Here is a 17,988-nt window from a genome sequence, read left to right on the forward strand (position 1 = left end):
CTTTAGTCATTCAAAAGTATTACAGATGTGTGTTGGAGTAAGAACCCTGTAGGGTAGCTTAAAAAGAATTGTTCAAGCTGAGCAGTATTAAAGATTCAAGGTTTCATATCATAGCTTTGTTTTGGAATAAGGCAGGGGTCGGCAACATTTGGCACGCGGCTACCCAGGGTAAGCACCCTGGCGGGCTGGGCCAGTTTTATTTACCTGCTGACGTGGCAGGTTCGGCCGATCGCGGCCCCCACTGGCCGCGGTTCGCTGTCCCAGGCCAATGGGGGCGTCAGGAAGCGGCGCAGGCGAGCGATGTGCTGGCCACGGCTTCTCGCTGCCCCCATTGGCCCGGGATGGCGAACCGCAGCCAGTGGGGGCCGCGATCGGCCGAACCTGCCGCATCAGCAGGTAAATAAAACTGGCCCGGCCTGCCAGAGTGCTTACCCTGGCGAGCAGCGTGCCGAACGTTGCCGATCCCTGGACTAAGGTATCAAAAACTGCAACAAAATTTTTCAGGTGTCAGAGTCTGCTTTGATTTAATTTTCTTACCCAAGGGTATATTTTCAGCTGGGCTAAGATCTGGCCTTCCATAGTTATTGGTACAGTTTTGACTTGCGAAATAATTTGGGGTGCAAATCTGAGTCATTTTACTTGTAGCTAAGTGATTTGAGCCCACGGTTACTCATATGTACTAATAATTAAGATTATATGCACATTTTGTGGGTGTGATTGGCACCCACAAAAAGGATTTCACCCTTCCATAAATTTATCTTTCAGTATATTATTTGCTTGCTTTAAAATCAGGAATGCAAGCTTTGTGAACAGTGGGTCAAAAGGTCACCTAAGTGTTGTTATTGCCTGTGCAAGTAATTTTTTACTGGAATGCTAATTTGTAACCCAACAGCAAGACTCAAGTGAATTACTACAGCAATTGTATGAAAAGACAACTATTCCACTATCTAACAAAGGAAAAAAATCACTGTCACAAAACTGTGACAAATCAAAATAACGCAAGAAGAAATAATTATGTTTCCTATTTTTCACTGCCTTGCTTATAATATTATTTGCAACAAAGTATAACTCATTACAGTAACAAACAGAAATGTACAGTGCTGTGGTTTTGTGCAAGAAAAGGGCAACAGAACTACTACTATAATCCTATTGAGTAGAAAGGATGACTTTGTTTTGAAAATTTTCTATTACAAAAAGTTTAGACTCAATGTAGACTGTTAAAAAATCTAATAGTAATAGAAGTATTATCTTCTCCTTTTTTAAATTGACCCAGTTCGTTTAGATGTAATTATCACCTTGGATTGTTTGTGAGGCAAATAGTGCCACATTTTATTAATGCAAATTGATTAGAATTGATTATTTCTAGCATCCAAATTGAATGAGATGGAAAGAGTAAACAGCATGGACTAAGAGAAAATTGAGAGTTGTAAATATTTCTATTTTATCATATATCACTGGTAAGTAAACTTATTTTTTAAGGATGCTACCTGTAACCTGCCAATGTTACTGCTAGAACTACAAGGTATGCTTCTGCCAGACGAGATAGACCCAATGGAAAATTAATACGACTTTTCTGGGTCGCTGAACTGTGTATGCTACACAACCTGCATTCAGGTTAGAATCAATGAAATAGGGAAAAGAATTCTGAGAACTGTTTGAGTCAGTGCATTATATGTGTTGTAAAGCACAAAATTTCCATAACATCTTATTTAGTATACACATAAGGAAAAAATTGCGCCCAGCACAAAACACTGTGTACAAAGTATAACTTCACCTGTCTTGGTTAAGTGGAGTGAACATTACTTAAGATTAAACAGTTCTGTCTTGTGAGTCATAATTCATAGACTGGAAGAGTTCCTACTCCCAAAATTGCCTTGCTTTACATTTAAATTTACTCAATTTATTTTTTTCATCAACACAATTACTAAAAATCTAGGAAGTCACTAGTTAAGGAAACATGAATCATCTGTGCATATTTATAGGTATAGGGGCCTGATTTTCATTTATACTAAGACCTGTTTACATAACTCTGGGAATGTTAATGGACCTTAAAGGGAGTGTAAATGTAACTTATACCCACTTTGGTCTTTCTGCAGTGTCAGGGTGGGATAAGTCTTAGTGTAACTGAGAATCAGGCCCATAAATCTTTACATTTTCAAACTTTTAAAAGTGGAATGGGACAGGAGAGTGGGTGGGCACGGAGGGATGGGTCTAAAGGGAGATCCAATGAGGTAGGGGAACATGCAGGGGATTAAGGGCAGAGCTTGGAGCTGGAGTAGAGAAAGACATGGAGCAGGGCTGGTAAGTTTGCCAGCCAGAGACAGCATCTCTTTAGCATAACTACACATTTTGCTTTCTAGGAAATTCCATGGTATAAGTCTTCCTCTCTATCCTGACCCTGTCTACTATTGAGGACATGGAAGTGGACAGAGAGAGCGGCAGACTTTCACCATAACTTTCCTAGGAAGCAGAAACTGTAGTTCTAGTAGACTGCCACTTCCTCTGGATGGTGTACCTGCTATGGTCTGCTAGAGAGCATCCCCACTCTGACCAACCTTATGTCTCCTGGTGAACCTTAAAAGATTAGTAGGGCCTAGGAAAGCATTCTTGGCAACTGAAGCCAACATAGGCAGTGAAGTACTCATGCTTCAGCACTTCATTATCTGTCCTCGAAGCAGGCTGTTTTTACAAAAAAAGCTCTCTCTCTCTTAGGTTCCCTTGGTATAAATAAAAACAGTTATGAATAATGCTAATACTTATTTTTGTGGAGTTTATATATACTGTATATATAATTTAGTCTAGATTGAACATATGCCTAGATTTATATGTTACAACACAGCCACATGAGCTAGCAGTGTATGAATAAAAGTTTTGACTGCAAATCTAATTTCAAAAAGTCTTTTTAGCTCTTTAATTGTTAAACAGACTTTTTTCAGGCTTTCTGGAAAATGCAATCTTTACCCTACAATTAGATAGTAGTAAATTTGGTGCTGATACACATTTTTCTCCCATATATAACAAAGGGATTAGTTATAAATATCAGTGCAACCTTCACTATGGCATTTCTACTGTCTCAATTGAGGTGAAAGAACATAGTGTGCATATGTAAGGCAAAATAAATTAATGGATTGAAACCTAAACCACTAAACTAGATCACCACAAAACCGTGTAAAACGAAGAAACAAATGGGAAGAAACCAATGGAAATGTTCTTTCTCAGCTTGCAACTTTGTGACAAAACAATATAGAAATTAAGACATAAAAGAGATTTATTCAAGCGGCTTGGACTTAAAGAGAGGCATTAGTCATTATTAAAACTCTTCTGTATGTTTTAGCCCAATGAAGACCTCATTAATAACTAGTGGGGAAAAAAGTGGGTTCTAAAAGACTGTCTTGATGAACAAATATTTGTTCATTTACCTGAAGCTATACTAGTCAGTTTTCATTCTCTGAAAATTAAACATTAGGGCCTCCTGTATTGTTTTTACCACTACGTTATTATTTTGCTCTAGTCTTCTTTTCTCTCCATGCTATTTCCTGGCCAGGCTATCTCAAGCACAAGCCACATCTGCTCTCTCAGAAGTCTTGCAATAAACAATTCAGATATGGTAGTTCTGAAGACAAGTTGTCGGCCATTAGACTTATTTTCCTTAATTAGGCTGCATTGGGTCCTACACCTTACACATTTGACTTCTATCATTAGCTATCAGGCCTTGAGCAAAAATGTATCCCTGCAGTTCAAATTCTAACATAAGGGGACATGGGGCCTCAAAAGAAGTAGTGAATGAAACAGGAGATGGGAAAATACAATATTGATATTCCACAGAGTAATGCTAAGATATGATGCTTCATGAACGTATGCAAAAATTCCATTATTGTACAGGAAAAGTTACGATCACGGGAACTATAACAGTAAGTGAAATCCTGGTTTTGTTACTACATCTAACTTCCTTTGCATTCAAATGATAACAAACGAATGATAACGAATACAGGTACACAAATCCAAAACAAGTCACATCCCTCCCTGACTGCCAGCATGAAAGATGATAGGTGGGGGGGATAGGCCATGAAGGCCTTGAAAGTGAAGACAAGCAGCTTATGTTTGATGTGATAAAAAAGAGGGAGCCAGTGGTAGGGTGACCAGATAGCAAGTGTGAAAAATCAGGATTGGGGGTGGGGGGTAATAAGGAGCCTATATAGGAAAAAACCCCAAATATCGGGACTGTCCCTATAAAAGCGGGACGTCTGGACACCCTAGCCAGTGGAGAGATTCAAAGAGAGGGGTGTGTGACGCCACGAATAGCAACCCTCCCGTTTTGCAACTGGGTGCAGTTTCTGCCACGCAACTTGACATCTGGAAAAAGAAGAACAGGAGTACTTGTGGCACCTTAGAGACTAACAACTTTATTAGAGCATAAGCTTTCGTGGACTACAGCCCACTTCGGTTACTTGCTACCACCTGGTCCATGGGGTTGCGAATCAGGAGGGATGGGGTATATGGTCAAAAACACTCCCGATCTGCTTCCTGACCAGAGTGGCCCCTTTCATTGAATATGTGAAAAGGGAGGTAAGGTTTGGGGGTACGGAGCATGTCCCTGAGCCCAAGGTGAGACCAGAGTGGCCCTTTTAATCGATCTGCTTCCTCCTGGCTAGCATGCCTTTAATTGTTTTAAATCCCTCCAAAGAGGAGGCAGCAAATCTTAAGCAGAAGTAAGGGCAGAGAGAGGGCAGTGGCTACAGCAAAGGTTACTGGGCATGCTCAGTTCGGGTGAGCATGCTCAGTACACCCAAAGTAGGAAAACGGGAGCAGGGTTTGTTTGCGTCGCTGTCTGGCAGAGTCCTTGTAACCCCAACAAGGCTGGGTCCAGGATTCCTGGAGGGCTCGACCCCCAACCTTGCTGTGGTCACCTAGCTCAGGTGCTAGGGTGTCCCCACTGCGGAGTACTCTCTCTGCACTGGATGCTTTCCAGACCCACTGATCATTACATACGATTTAAAGCAATACAGTTTATTTAATTAACAATTAGTTTAAAAAGGAATAAGAAAAAATGGGAAAGGTTAAAGGAAACACATCATCCCGCTCTGTGCCAGGGAACATAACAAACAGTGTCTCTGGAATGTCAGGGCAGTTCACAGTCTGTTTCTTGTAGGTCCCAGGCCTCCTTCTCAGGCTCTGGCTGTGCTACAGAGATGCTGCGGGTTGGACACTTGCTCTGCCGGTGGCCACATGCTCTCAGGCTCTAGCTGGCAGGACTCTTCTTCCCAGGGTCGCCCCCGCCCTGTCAGGGTTACAATCCCCCTCCAAGTCTGGCCTGCAGAGCCTCTTGGCGGAGGCGTCTCCCTGTGCTGGGCCCACTGCCCAGGGTCCCCCTCACTCTCCCGAGCTGCTCACCGCACCCAGCTCCGGACTGCTCCAGCCCCGGCTCCAGCTCCACACTGCCTCCGCACAGCTGCTGCTGCTCTGCCTCCAGTTCCCTGGGCTGCTTCTCTAGCCCCTCTGGCTCTGGTTGCTACTGCTCTGCTCCCAGCAGTTTAGCTCGGGCCCCTGTTCTCTCCTTTGCTTGGCCCTACTCTGTCGGATCCAGGCAATTCCAGCTCACCAGGAGGATGGGACCCCACCCCTGGCCTCCTGACTCCATGATTAACCTGCCCGCCCTGTCAATCAGGCTGACCTGGAGCATTGGCCTCTCTGCATTGTTCCTGGGGACTGTCAGTCTCAGGGTCCTGATTTCCCATGGACCTTTCCCCTGTGCTCTCCTCCCTGCAGTCAGCCAGCACGCAGCTCTAGGCAGGGGCACCCACTGCTAATGCCCAGCGCTCCCATTCCCTCCAAGGGGCTCTGGGCTCAGTCTCTAAGCTCCGGGGACACAGGATCAGGCGGGAGTTGCTTTCCGCCCCCGTGACCCGACCTTTCCATCGCTTGCGGGCAGATTGCGGCGACAGCTTTGCGCCTGGGCTGTGGCCAAGACGCGGAGGTGGGTGGTGCCTGCGGGCCAGCTCCTCCCAGGCTCCCCGAGCTACACCGGCACCGGGCGCCCCTTGGCTGTGACTCAGCCACGCCCTGGCGGCTGCTGCTGCCGCGCTGCCCGGCATCCAGGGACACCCCGAGCGGCTGCGGGGCGCGCTGGGATCATGCTCGCCGCTCTGCGCGGGGGAGGGGGCGGCTCCTACGAGCTCCTCCCTCCGCTCAGCCAGAAGGTAACCCGGCCCCGCTGGGCTAGGGAGGGGTCCCGGGCGCACCCGGGGCGGGGGCGCTACTGGGTGGGAGGTTTCATGAAGAGCCCGGCTGGAGACTGAGCCCCGCTCTCCCCGTGCAGCCCGGCAGGGCAGGGATGGGGTCTGGCGGCAGGCAGCGGACAGGGAGGGGAGCTTGTGCTAGGGCCGCCTGGCCTGTGCTGTCCCCCCTCCGTTCGCTCACCAGGCAGCTGTACAGTGCGCAGACCCGCCCCTCCCACTACCTGCATCAGGCTAAAGTCACCTAATGGCTGGCTTGGTGGGGCTTGTTCGAGCGTTTTCCTCGGAGCAGTTACATGCAATCACTGCTGGAGGCAGGATCTCGGGCTTCATGGTCTCATCTTTCAAATGGAAACCTGGTCGTTATAGGAGACAAAACTGGGGAGGGGGAGTGCGCGGAAAAAAAAAAAAAGGTCCTAATCAAGAGTTAAAAGGATGGGGGAGGATGAAGGTGATTGCGGAATAGGGACTATCTTCTGAGGGCTCTTTAAAATGTGGCATTAGGTAAGTATACCGGCTTGGAAATAGGGGTTAGGACTGGGTCAGGTCCAAGTGAGTCAGTCTCACATCTCCTTTCTTCTGGCAGTTGTTTATCCGAGGTACCTTGCACTTCTTGTTCCCTTCACTCTGATAACGCCAAGTGACTCTCACATCACCTTTCTTTGGGAGGCCTTGTAACATTCCTCCCCGGTGTACACTCTGCCCCCTAAAAAAAACATGCTAGGAACCTTGCGCTTCTTTCTTCCTCCACTTTGGTAAATCTTTCCTCCTATCACTCTTTTTATAGTTTTAGGATTCTCTCTGTCCTGTGCATTTTCTTTCCTCCCCTTTACAGTCTCTTTTGTGTCTCCCTCGGGCTAGTATTAGAAAATTCCATGAACAGAATGTAAACTGATTTCAGAGTGAGAGAAATCAACAAGAGGATGCGTCATTTCTGTGCTTATCTTTCCCTTTTCATCCCTTTTCTGTGTTGTCTGTATAATTGTAAGCCTTTTGGGGCAGAGATGGTCTTTCACTACATGTTTGAACAGTGCTTAACACAATGGGACTTGAGGTGATACTTTAATATGAAAAACAAAAACAAAAACAGTTTACACTCTTAAATTAGAATTACAGTATCAGGGCCTGAGTGGTACATATGTAAAAGGATTTGCAGGCTGTAGTTTGGATCAGAATGAGAGACTGGTGTGAAATTAATACATATGTTATGTCCTAAAACATATTATAATATATCAAAATAATTTAAATTAAATAATAAAAAAAAAGCAGTACCTGTGGGCTGCCAAATTGTAAAGAAAATCAAACCACTGGCATGGTGTAAGTCACTGGAGAAACATCTGCAACCAGAGTTTGTAAAGCTAACCAGCTTTTGACAGCAGTAGCTTTTTTTCAGGGGCAAAGTATATTTTCCTTATTTCACTTTATTCAGCCTGTTAAGTTCAATGACTAGTTCATTTAAAAAGTTAAGAAACCAGCTGGGAATTGAAAATGCAAGGCTTGTTTTCCTTTTCCAGTCTTTGAATAAAAACTAGGTGCATGAGGATGAGATCTACTGGTTCTAAAATCCTGACTACAGATACTACTATATTTGATTGTTTAAGAAATCATTTCGTTTTAAATGACAAGCATGTTTTGATAAACTTTGATAAACTTTTTTCTTATTTATCCAGCCCATTTAAGGTACCGGCAATTTTATTTAACAATTCAAACGTTTCAAATGTTGGGTTTTTTGCATTTATGATTAAATTGGAATTTCCAGCTTGACACAAATCACATATGAAAAAAAATTAATCATCATCTAGTTTAAAAAAAAAAAGCATCACTCACCAGTTTATCAAATAATACATGTAATATTTAAGAATCTAAATAAAAATAAATTAAATTATATAATTGCTCAAATAAATGTGTATAGATATAATGTGTCCTGGTTAACAAAAAGAAGCTCCAAATTTAGTGTGAAGGCTATATTTAGTTGCAAATCAACATGTTTTAATGGTTACCAATCAGTGAGACTCAACTTTCTTTAGGAAAATAACTAAAAAATACAAATGCAAAACAAGATTAAAATCAGTTATTTAAATGAAGATTTCTTTCTTGATGATTTAAATTATGATTAAAATCTGTGATTTAAATCAATCTACCTTGATGATAACACTGAATCATTAGTGTTATGGTAATATCTGCACTCAAAATATGTCCTCTATCCTTAGTAAAAAGTGCTGTTGCCTCTGGATAAAATATTTTTAGAAAATTTTAATTGAGCAATGATTTTCTTGATTGGACTGCAACTTTGGAGACTCAGTCAACCCCATTAAGGGTCTCTGTGTACTACAAATTTAAAAAAAAGTTAGCAAAGAAACATTTCCTTAATCATCAACATCCTCATCAGAAAGTGCCTTCACTTCAGATAATTCTCTCCATTTCCCCTTCCTCACTCCCCAAATTAGAAAAATTCCCTAATTTGAAAAATTAAAAACAACTCATAGGGCTTAAAGGGTATCTTGTTGCTCAGTCACCATATCACTTGGCTCATTGAAGAGCACCTCCATGAGCGAGGAACGGGAAACCAGTCTATGTAACAAGATGGTAATGCTGTATAATAAAACTGAACAACAAAAATCAGATGTTTTTATTAACTAGTTAATAAAAACAACACCTAATATTATTATAACTGAAAAAATAGTGATTCCCATTGTTTTGAGGCTTTAATACAGTGAAGGGTGAAAAATACAAAAATAGGAAAATGTGTTTATAAAAGCACAAAGATTGGCAGGGGAACTCTGGAACAGGTGTAATATCTAAAAGTACTTTTAACTCTATTAGATTTCAGGTTAATGCTTTTAAATAGGATCAGTGTCAGAAAGTGAAAATGTTAGTGACTGGTGTGAGACAGCGCTGCAAACTTGTCCTGACATCATCCTTTGAATTAATGGGAAGGCAAGGGATGAATATGAGTTCAGAGTTTGGCTCGGTGGGTCTTCCTTTGAAGTGTTTTCTTGTGGAGTTCTATGCATCTCCTGTTAGGGTCCATTACAATTTTGCTACATATAGAAATGGGAGCATGACTGGACCAATAGTAAAAGAGAGGCTGATTACTTCAGATTTGTATCATGCATTTGAATGATAAATGTACAATATGTATAATCCAGCAATACTAATTAACCTTTACAGGTATTAACAATTTATGGAGGGTGAGTTTCTTTATTTGAGAATTACATTTGGGAAGATATTTTTTAAAAGGGAGATCTTTAATTAGTCTGTTTCTTGGATTATCATTGGCTATTTGGTGTTGCTTGAAAGAACAACAGAAATTTTTGTGAATACATAGTGGGTTCTTCAGAGTACTGGTCATGTGGTGTCCTTGCAAAATGGGTTTTTAAAAGCCACCTCCGAGATCTGGAAGTGCAATTCCAATTAGAAATTAATGAACAAGGCATCCAATTTTTTTGGCAGATTTGAAAATCTGAGCAATAGAATGCATTGTATTGTATTCCTCATGACTAAAGGCAGGCCTGTGTTAAGACCCATCTTTAAGTGTGAACAATTTATTTTCCCCTGATAGTTCAGTTGGCCAAATAGTAATTTTTAGTTTAAAAATTTTTAAGGTAGCTTTGCTTATGTTAGGCCTGATTCACTGTTGCTGTAGTTGTTTACATCAGTGCAAAGTGGGTTAAAAACCACTACCAGATCAATGTAAAATGGTGGTGGAATTTTACATCCACTTTCCACTGGAGATGAGTTGTGCCTATTGAATCAAGTAGCCTTAAACCTCTCTCTCATTCCATGTGTCTTCTGTGTTAAAGAGAGAAGGAGAAATAGGTGTGGCACTTGATCATGATGAACAGATAATCATAGCAATAAATTCTAGTATTCAGGTCTAGGTTTTTTGTTTTACATAGAAAATATAGGTTATGTCACTGGAATATTAAATATGAAGCAAATTTATTTTTAGTTACAGCTTTGTGTACTGAACTTGGAGTTTATTATCTGAGATCTATAAATTTAACTCACATTAACATTGATCCAGGGGAGAATGGATCTCTTAATGCCTAAATTTCTAGCAAAAAATGTGAAGTACAGATTCATTTCCCTTTGCCCTTCAAATAACATGAATTGTGTTTGGTTTATTTTTATTAATAGAAATGCAGTCCTGAAGCAAATGCTTCCTTCTTCAGTAAGATAACATATTCCTGGTACAGCAGGTGAGAATTTAAGTTATTTATTAGTGCTTATGCTCAGTTGGTTTAGGCACAAGTCATACATGCATTCCATCCATTTATGCACCTGGCATTTTAATCCAGAATGAGAGTGCTATTAAAACAGTGTTCTAAAGCCAGAGTTTACAATTACTATAAGTCACTTCTTAACAATTACTTTCTAATGTACTAGTCCTGTAGTTCTAGGCATATACTAATGTTTTAGGTTGCCTGATTCTTGCTAGTAACAAACAGATAATGTTTAGCACTTTAATTAACAGTTATGAAGTGCTTTAAGTCAGTGGGAGCTATTCACAAGGTCCCCTTCATTAGAAAATAGACATATATGTTTCCCAGTGTTGTGTGTGGCAATACAATTACAAGAGTAAATATTTTAGTGTGACCTACAGAAAATTAGCCAAGTAACCCTGTTAATCAGTTATATGACTAATTTCCTGTGTATTCTTCTTTAATGTTTGTTCTCTTCTTCTCTCCAATCATGTGTGATTCTAAACAAGTAATTAAAAGAACCATCTCCTTGTGAGGAAGGTATAGCATACCTTCATATGAACTGAAAGCTCAGCTACTTCAGGTTGGGCTGACTACTGTAATTTAACATTCAGTAGGATATTTCAAGCAACTTCACATGTTTTGTCTCCTGACTATTACTCATTATTAGCACTTCTTCTACATCATGTGCTTCATTTGGAAATACTGTCAGTCAAAATAAACAGTAAGGCATGTAAGTGTATAGTGTAAGCCTATAGTCATGAGAGAGGAATATTAATAATATGATTAAAGTCAGTTTACAAGTAACAGCTGCTTTTTGCTTTGTTCTACATTACTATTGTAATATTCTTAAACTTTAGTATCTGATTCTTTTTGCTTAGCTTAATTTCAAGCTTTCACATTATATGGTGAAAACCTAACTCCATTAAAGTTAATGGGAGTTTTGTCATTGATTTCAGTGGACCCAGGATTTAATCCATGGTCTTGAATACAGTAATGTTGCAAGTTAAAGTTTTTAGTTCTTGCACAATTTGCATAAAATTTATAACTCCTCACTTTTATCACAGACATAGACTTATGAATATTAAGTTCACAACTTTCTTCAAAAATAGAAAGATCCAAATTTTGCTTAAGGTTTTGATTTTCTTGTCTGTCTCTGCAAAACTTGGTGATGGAAAAGCTTACCTGTGTGCTCTATGTACACGCATATATGCTCTAATCTCCTTGAGGGAGCTCCTTAGGATTTCTGTAAAATAATTCCTCACAACTTGTTGCAATTTAAACTCTTAAGTGTCCTTATTGGAGAGCTCTAAATGTTGTCTTATTAGGTTACATTTTAAATAAGTCTTGTATTACTCTCCAGTAAAGTGTAGTTGCAGCCTTCTCAGTCCCAGGATATTAGAGAGACAAGGTAGGCATAGATGACTCGTGCCTCCCCATACTGGTAGAGCACAATCTAAAGAGGAGGACACGTGACCGCCCCACGTGTCTCCTCTCTTCAGTGACCCCCCCCCCCTGCCCTGCGCCCAGTCCGGGGCTGCCATGGTCCCGCTCCCCCCATGTTACCTGTGGGGGGAGGCTCTGTCCTTCACTCCCCACACATCTCCCCCAGCACGTTTGTCTGCTCTCCCTGGCAGCCAGGTGAGGAGTGGGACGGAGCCACTTCTGTTTGAGAGAGCCTGGCTGGAAGGCAGTGGCAGCCTGCACCCTGCCCTGGCTCAGCTGCCAGGGACAGGGGCCGAACATGCTGGGAGGTACAGGGGGGCTCTGGCTCACTCGGCCCCTGTCCCTGGCAGCAGGGCCTGGGTGGGGGGCAGCCCACTGAAACCCTGGCTGCCAGGGACAGGCTGGGCAAGCTGGAGCCCCCTCTCCACCGCTGCTCCTGCTCAAGCCCCAGCAGGTTTGCCCTGTGAGGCTGAAGCCCCAAGTCCCTCTCCTAACTGGGCAAAAGCCCTACCCCACCACCCCGCTGCAAGGCAGAGGTCCAGAGCTTCCTCCACCCTCCTTTCCCGGGCCTGATAGGTGGAAAATGGGATGGGGGCGTGGAGGGCTCCGCAAGCCATACTTTAACTGTAAGAGAGCCGCATGCAGCTCGTGAGCCACAGTTTGGCCATCCCGTAATAAGCCATAAATCCAGCATTTCTGATCAGTCCATGATTTTTCATCTCTAGCAGAGTAATGAATTTAAGCTCCCAGGCTTGTCTTTTGAAAATGTAGTGGAGCTTTCCTTTATGGATGAGAACTGAGAGGTCAGATACCGCTTTGTGAAAAGTGTTCACCCAGAGGTGATGGGATGTTTTTGTCTTTTATCATTTTCCTCTGTGAGTTCATTTGAGGGCATAGTGATTGTCTGGTTTCACCCACATAGTTTTTCTTGGGGGATTTAGTGCACTGGATGAGGTATGCTACATGTTGTGATAGGCATGAATAGGATCCCTGGATCTTGAAAGGTGTGTTGTTGGGGATGTTGATCACTGTCGCAGTGGAGATATGTCTGCAGGTTTTGCATCTGCTGTTCAGGCAAGGTCTGGTGCTGCTTTGAGTTGGTGTGTCCTGGTCTGTAGGGAGCTTGCTTTTGATGATGAGCTTGAGAGGTTGGGGGGTTATCTGAAATCCAGAAGCAGGGGCGTTCAGGAAAGATTTCTTTCAGGATGGGATCCCCATCAAGTATGGGTTGTAGTTCTTCTTCGAGAGATGTCCCTGTGGGTGCTCCACTACAGGTGTTGGTGCGTCCCTGCGCCTTCGCCTGGAGATTTTTGCAGCAGTACTCATAGTGGCCACGCATGCTCAGAAGCTGCCCCCCGCTGTGACTCTAGGTTAATAGTACGCATGCGTGGCCGGTCTCCTCAGTTCCTTCTCAACCGTCCCCGGTCTGAGACGGAGCTCAGCAGACTCATTAGAAAATCCTTCACTCTTGCCACAATTACCCTTTAGTAACCAGTTCTTGTCAGTTTTCTCTGTTAGTATAGTTACTTACCCCGTTTATCTGTTAAAAAAAAAAAAAAAAAAAATTCTGTCAGCCGCGGCTATGCCGGGCTCCACAGGTTTCAAGCGCTGTGCTACCTGCAAGGAAGCTATCCCATTATCGGACGGACACTCAAAGTGTATAAAATGTTTGGGGGAAGCTCACATTCCCCAAAAATGTGCCCACTGCTGTAAACTCAGCTCCAGGGCACGGAAAGACAGGGAGCTTAAACTTAAACTGCTCCTCCTTCAAAAGTCTATCGGGTCAGTTTCAGACCCAGGCGTTGAAGCTGGCTCCGCTGCCTGACAGCCCCCCCGCCTCAAAAAAACTGAAAAAATCTACGAAGAAGGGGCACCCTTCTTCACCAAACAAGGCTATGAGGCACAAAGTATCTCCAGGCAGATCAACGATCTCTCTGCCTGTGTTTCCTGGCCTCAGCAACTTTCATGAGCCGGGCTCTTCGGGAACCGCGCAAAAGCCGCCTGAGGCTCCAGCGGCGCCGCGAGGCTCCGGTGCCGAGGCATCAGGCTTCCAGTTGCCTGCCTCTGTTACGGCACCGTTCGGCACCGCGAATGAGACGGTGCCGACATTCCACAGCATGCCTGACCCCAGGCAGCCTGATATTGCCCGCCCGGCACCGACCGCGGCACCGACCCCTGCGGTGCACTCTGACACAGAGATCACAGGCAGAAACCCCGATCGCGGAAATGCTCCTGTGTGGCAGCCTCTCCCGGCTCAGCTTTCATCTCCCGCAGGAGCTTCATTAACTCACTTTACCCAGACAGCAGATCTTCTGGTATCACCTACCTTGCAGTCTCCGCTCATGAATGAATATTCTTTTTCAATGCCTGAGTCAGGATCTGAGCAGTTTTCCTCCAGTGAGGAGGAAACAGATCCACAGGGAGTTTTTTCTCCATATCATGACTCCCAGCCCCGGACCCAGGGCACTAGGGGTTATGAGAAAACTACCTCATCCCACTCTCAGGACCCTGCCTCCTGGGGGGTGAACCCCTGGATGGCACCACCTATGCCCTACCCGCCACCATGGCAATACTGGACACCATGGGCATCATACCCTCGGGAATACATGCCCCGTGGCCACTCGACCAGGCGCAACACTGATCCAGCGCCGTCTCCTAACGAATATGCCAGTGACACGAGACGCCTGGCAACACAGCCACGCTCCCAGGATAAACCTAGCCCTACTCCTGTTCCAACAGAACCGGAGCTGGCACCTGAAGAAGCATTACTTCCCCTTCCTCCCACTCCCTCAGATGAATATACAAAATTCCAGGACCTCTTTAAAAGAGTTGCCAGTGACCTGAGAATTAACCTGGACGTGGTCACCGAACAACAGCATGAGCTAACGAACATCCTACAGCCCCCTTCTTCCTCCAGAGTGGCACTCCCAATTAACGCAGCCCTTTTAGAACCCGCTAAGTCCATCTGGCAGACTCTAACGACAAGCCTACCTACCTGCAAGCAAGCAGACAAGAAGTATTTTATTTCTCCAAAGGACTCTGAATTCCTTTTTACCCACCCAGCACCAAATTCATTGGTAGTAGACGCTGCGAACCAGAGGGCTAGACAACAGTATTCTCGTTCTGCCCCACCCAACAAGGATAACAAACGATTGGACCTTTTTGGTCGCAAGGTCTATGCATCCTCCACCCTCCAATTTCGTATAGCTAATTATACTGCAGTCCTGGCAAAATACGACCATAAAAACTATAATAAGTTACTGGACTTTATTGATGACATTCCAGAACAAAGAAAACAACAGTTCAGAGCTATGGTTTCTGAGGGACAAGCCATATCACGCACCGCTCTCCAAGCAGCCCTCGATGTAGCCAACACAGCGGCAAGATCGACCGCTACAGCGATAGTCATGCGACGGGGCTCATGGCTCTCCTCTTCCTTTTTTCCTCGCGAAGTTCAGAGCACAATTGAAGATCTTCCCTTCGACGGTGACAAACTCTTTGCTTCTACCACGAATGAAGTGCTTCATTCAATGAAGGACTCCAGGACAACCCTCCGGTCTCTAGGTCTCCAGGCACCTACGACCAGAAGATGGCAATATCGATACCAACCGTACCACCGGCCACGTTATCCCGCATTTACACAACATTCCCATAGACCGCAGGAACAGCAACAACCACAACGTCAAAGACCAAGATTCCAGCGACGTCGCCCAAACTCTGCAGGGGCACCTCAACCCCCACCAGCTAATAGGCAGATTTGAAGACTTGGTTGAGGGTTTAGAAAGCAACGCCCCCACTTCAGCCGACACACCTATCTTTGGACACTGCCTATGACCTTTCTTCCATCAATGGAGGAAGATTACCTCCGACAAGTGGGTCTTAGAGGTAGTTACAATTGGATACGTCATCCCCTTCCTCTCCTTACCTCCCACCCACCCACCCTCCCCGTCCCTCTTCAGGGACCCTTCTCACGAGCAGCTACTCCTCCAAGAAGTGCAACATCTCCTTCATCTGGGAGCAGTAGAAGTCGTGCCAGAACGACACAAAGGGAAGGGTTTTTACTCCCATTATTTCTTAACGGAGAAGAAAAATGGGGGATGGCGACCAATCCTCGATCTCAGGCGGTTTAACAGATTCATCAAAAAGCAAAAGTTCAAGATGGTTACCCTCACTACCATAATCCCAGCGCTGGAGCAGGGCGACTGGTTTTCTGCCCTCGACCTACAAGATGCCTATTTCCATGTCACTATACATCCGGCCCACAGACGTTTCCTCCGATTTACCCTCGGTTCCACACATTTCCAATACAGGGTACTCCCCTTCGGACTATCTACAGCCCCCCGTGCTTTTTCCAAGCTTCTAGCTGTAGTCACTGCCTACCTCAGGAAACAAGGGGTCATAGTGTTCCCTTACCTCGACGATTGCCTTCTCAAAGCTTCAACATTGGACGAGGCGCTCCGGTTCACACGGCTCACAGTCTATTGCTTTCTATCTCTCAGCCTACAAATAAACAGAGACAAATCCACATTACGCCCCACCCAGCACCTGCAGTTCATAGGCGCAGACCTCGACTCCCGGACGGGGCTAGCATCGCTCCCACCCGATCGCTTCAATTCCATAAACCAACTGGCCACAATTATTCGCAACAGCCCTCAGGTAACTGCCCGAGACTGCCTGCAACTGCTAGGTCACATGGCCTCGTGCACTTTTGTCGTCCAGAATGCACGCCTATACATGAGGTGCTTCCAAGCGTGGCTGGCAACGGTCTACAAACCGAATATGCACTCTTTAAACAAGACTCTCTCCCTGCCTACTCCAGTAAAAGATTCGCTACATTGGTGGACCGTCCACTCCAACCTCTGCTCTGGAGTCCCGTTTCTTCAACAGGCTCCATCACTCATTCTGACCACCGATGCATCTATGACAGGTTGGGGTGCACATATGTCTCATCACACAGTACAGGGGCTATGGTCAACAACCGAGACCTCCCTGCACATAAATGTTCTAGAACTTCGAGCCATTCGCAACGCGTGCCGTCACTTCCTGCCACTAATCAAGCATCATCACGTACGCATAATGACGGACAACATTGCATGCATGTTTTACGTAAACAGGCAGGGCGGAGCTCGATCCCATTCGCTGTGCACAGAGGCTATGAAGCTCTGGAACTGGTGCATTGCGAACAACATCCGGGTATCAGCAGCCTATCTTCCCGGAATCATGAACACCACAGCGGACGAACTAAGCAGACGCTTCCCATGGGACCACGAGTGGGAGATAGACGAGAAAACCATTCACGATGTATTCAGCACCTGGGGTTACCCAACCATAGACCTTTTTGCAACTGCAAAAAACAAGAAATGTCTCAATTTCTGCTCCAGAGCAGGACTGGGCAAACATTCCCTGGGGGACGCATTCATGATCTCATGGCACCGAAACCTATTTTATGCGTTTCCCCCGATACCAGTTCTCAACAGGGTTCTGATAAAAATACGAACGGACCGAGCCAAGGTGATCCTCATTGCCCCATCGTGGCCCAGACAACCGTGGTTTCCCTTCCTCACCAGAATGTCAATCCAACCACCAATCTCCCTACCGCTTATCCCAAACCTTCTATCTCAACAGCACGGCCGTTTTCTCCACCCCAACCTGTCCATGCTTCACCTCAAGGCCTGGTTCCTACGTGGTTCTCCCAACGCAAATTAGATTGCTCCGAACAAGTTCAGGAGGTACTCCTACATAGCAGAACGCAATCTACTCGCAAGACCTATCTTCAAAAGTGGAAACGATTCACACATTGGTGTTCTGCTAAACACCTTTGTCCTACCTCGGTACCTCTTTCAATTATATTGGACTATCTCTTGGGCCTTAAGCAATCCGGCCTTTCGTTCAGCTCCATCAGGGTCCATTTAGCTGCTATTACGACTTTCCACGACAGAATTGATGATACGTCTGTCTTTGCTCACGCTATTACGAAGCGTTTCCTCAAGGGACTACAAACCTTATACCCAGACATTAAACCACCGACCACCCCGTGGGACCTTCATCTGGTACTGTCTGCCCTAACTCAACAACCTTTCGAACCCCTAGCCACGTGCTCCCTT

General features: G+C 44.7%; 1 protein-coding gene across 1 annotated transcript in view; it reads left to right on the forward strand.

The window, feature by feature from the left end:
- Positions 1–5,999: 5,999 nt before the first annotated feature.
- Positions 6,000–17,988, forward strand: part of LOC117888839 (multidrug resistance-associated protein 1-like) — a 60,130-nt gene continuing 48,141 nt past the window's right edge. Inside the window, exons 1-2 of the mRNA XM_034792613.1 lie at positions 6,000–6,197; positions 10,374–10,435. Coding sequence (XP_034648504.1) covers positions 6,132–6,197; positions 10,374–10,435 — 128 coding nt within the window. The 5' untranslated portion in view covers positions 6,000–6,131. The remainder of the gene's footprint in view (positions 6,198–10,373; positions 10,436–17,988) is intronic.

The sequence above is a fragment of the Trachemys scripta genome, chromosome 1 (genome assembly GCF_013100865.1).
Source record: "Trachemys scripta elegans isolate TJP31775 chromosome 1, CAS_Tse_1.0, whole genome shotgun sequence".
NCBI classification, from domain to species: Eukaryota; Metazoa; Chordata; order Testudines; family Emydidae; genus Trachemys; species Trachemys scripta.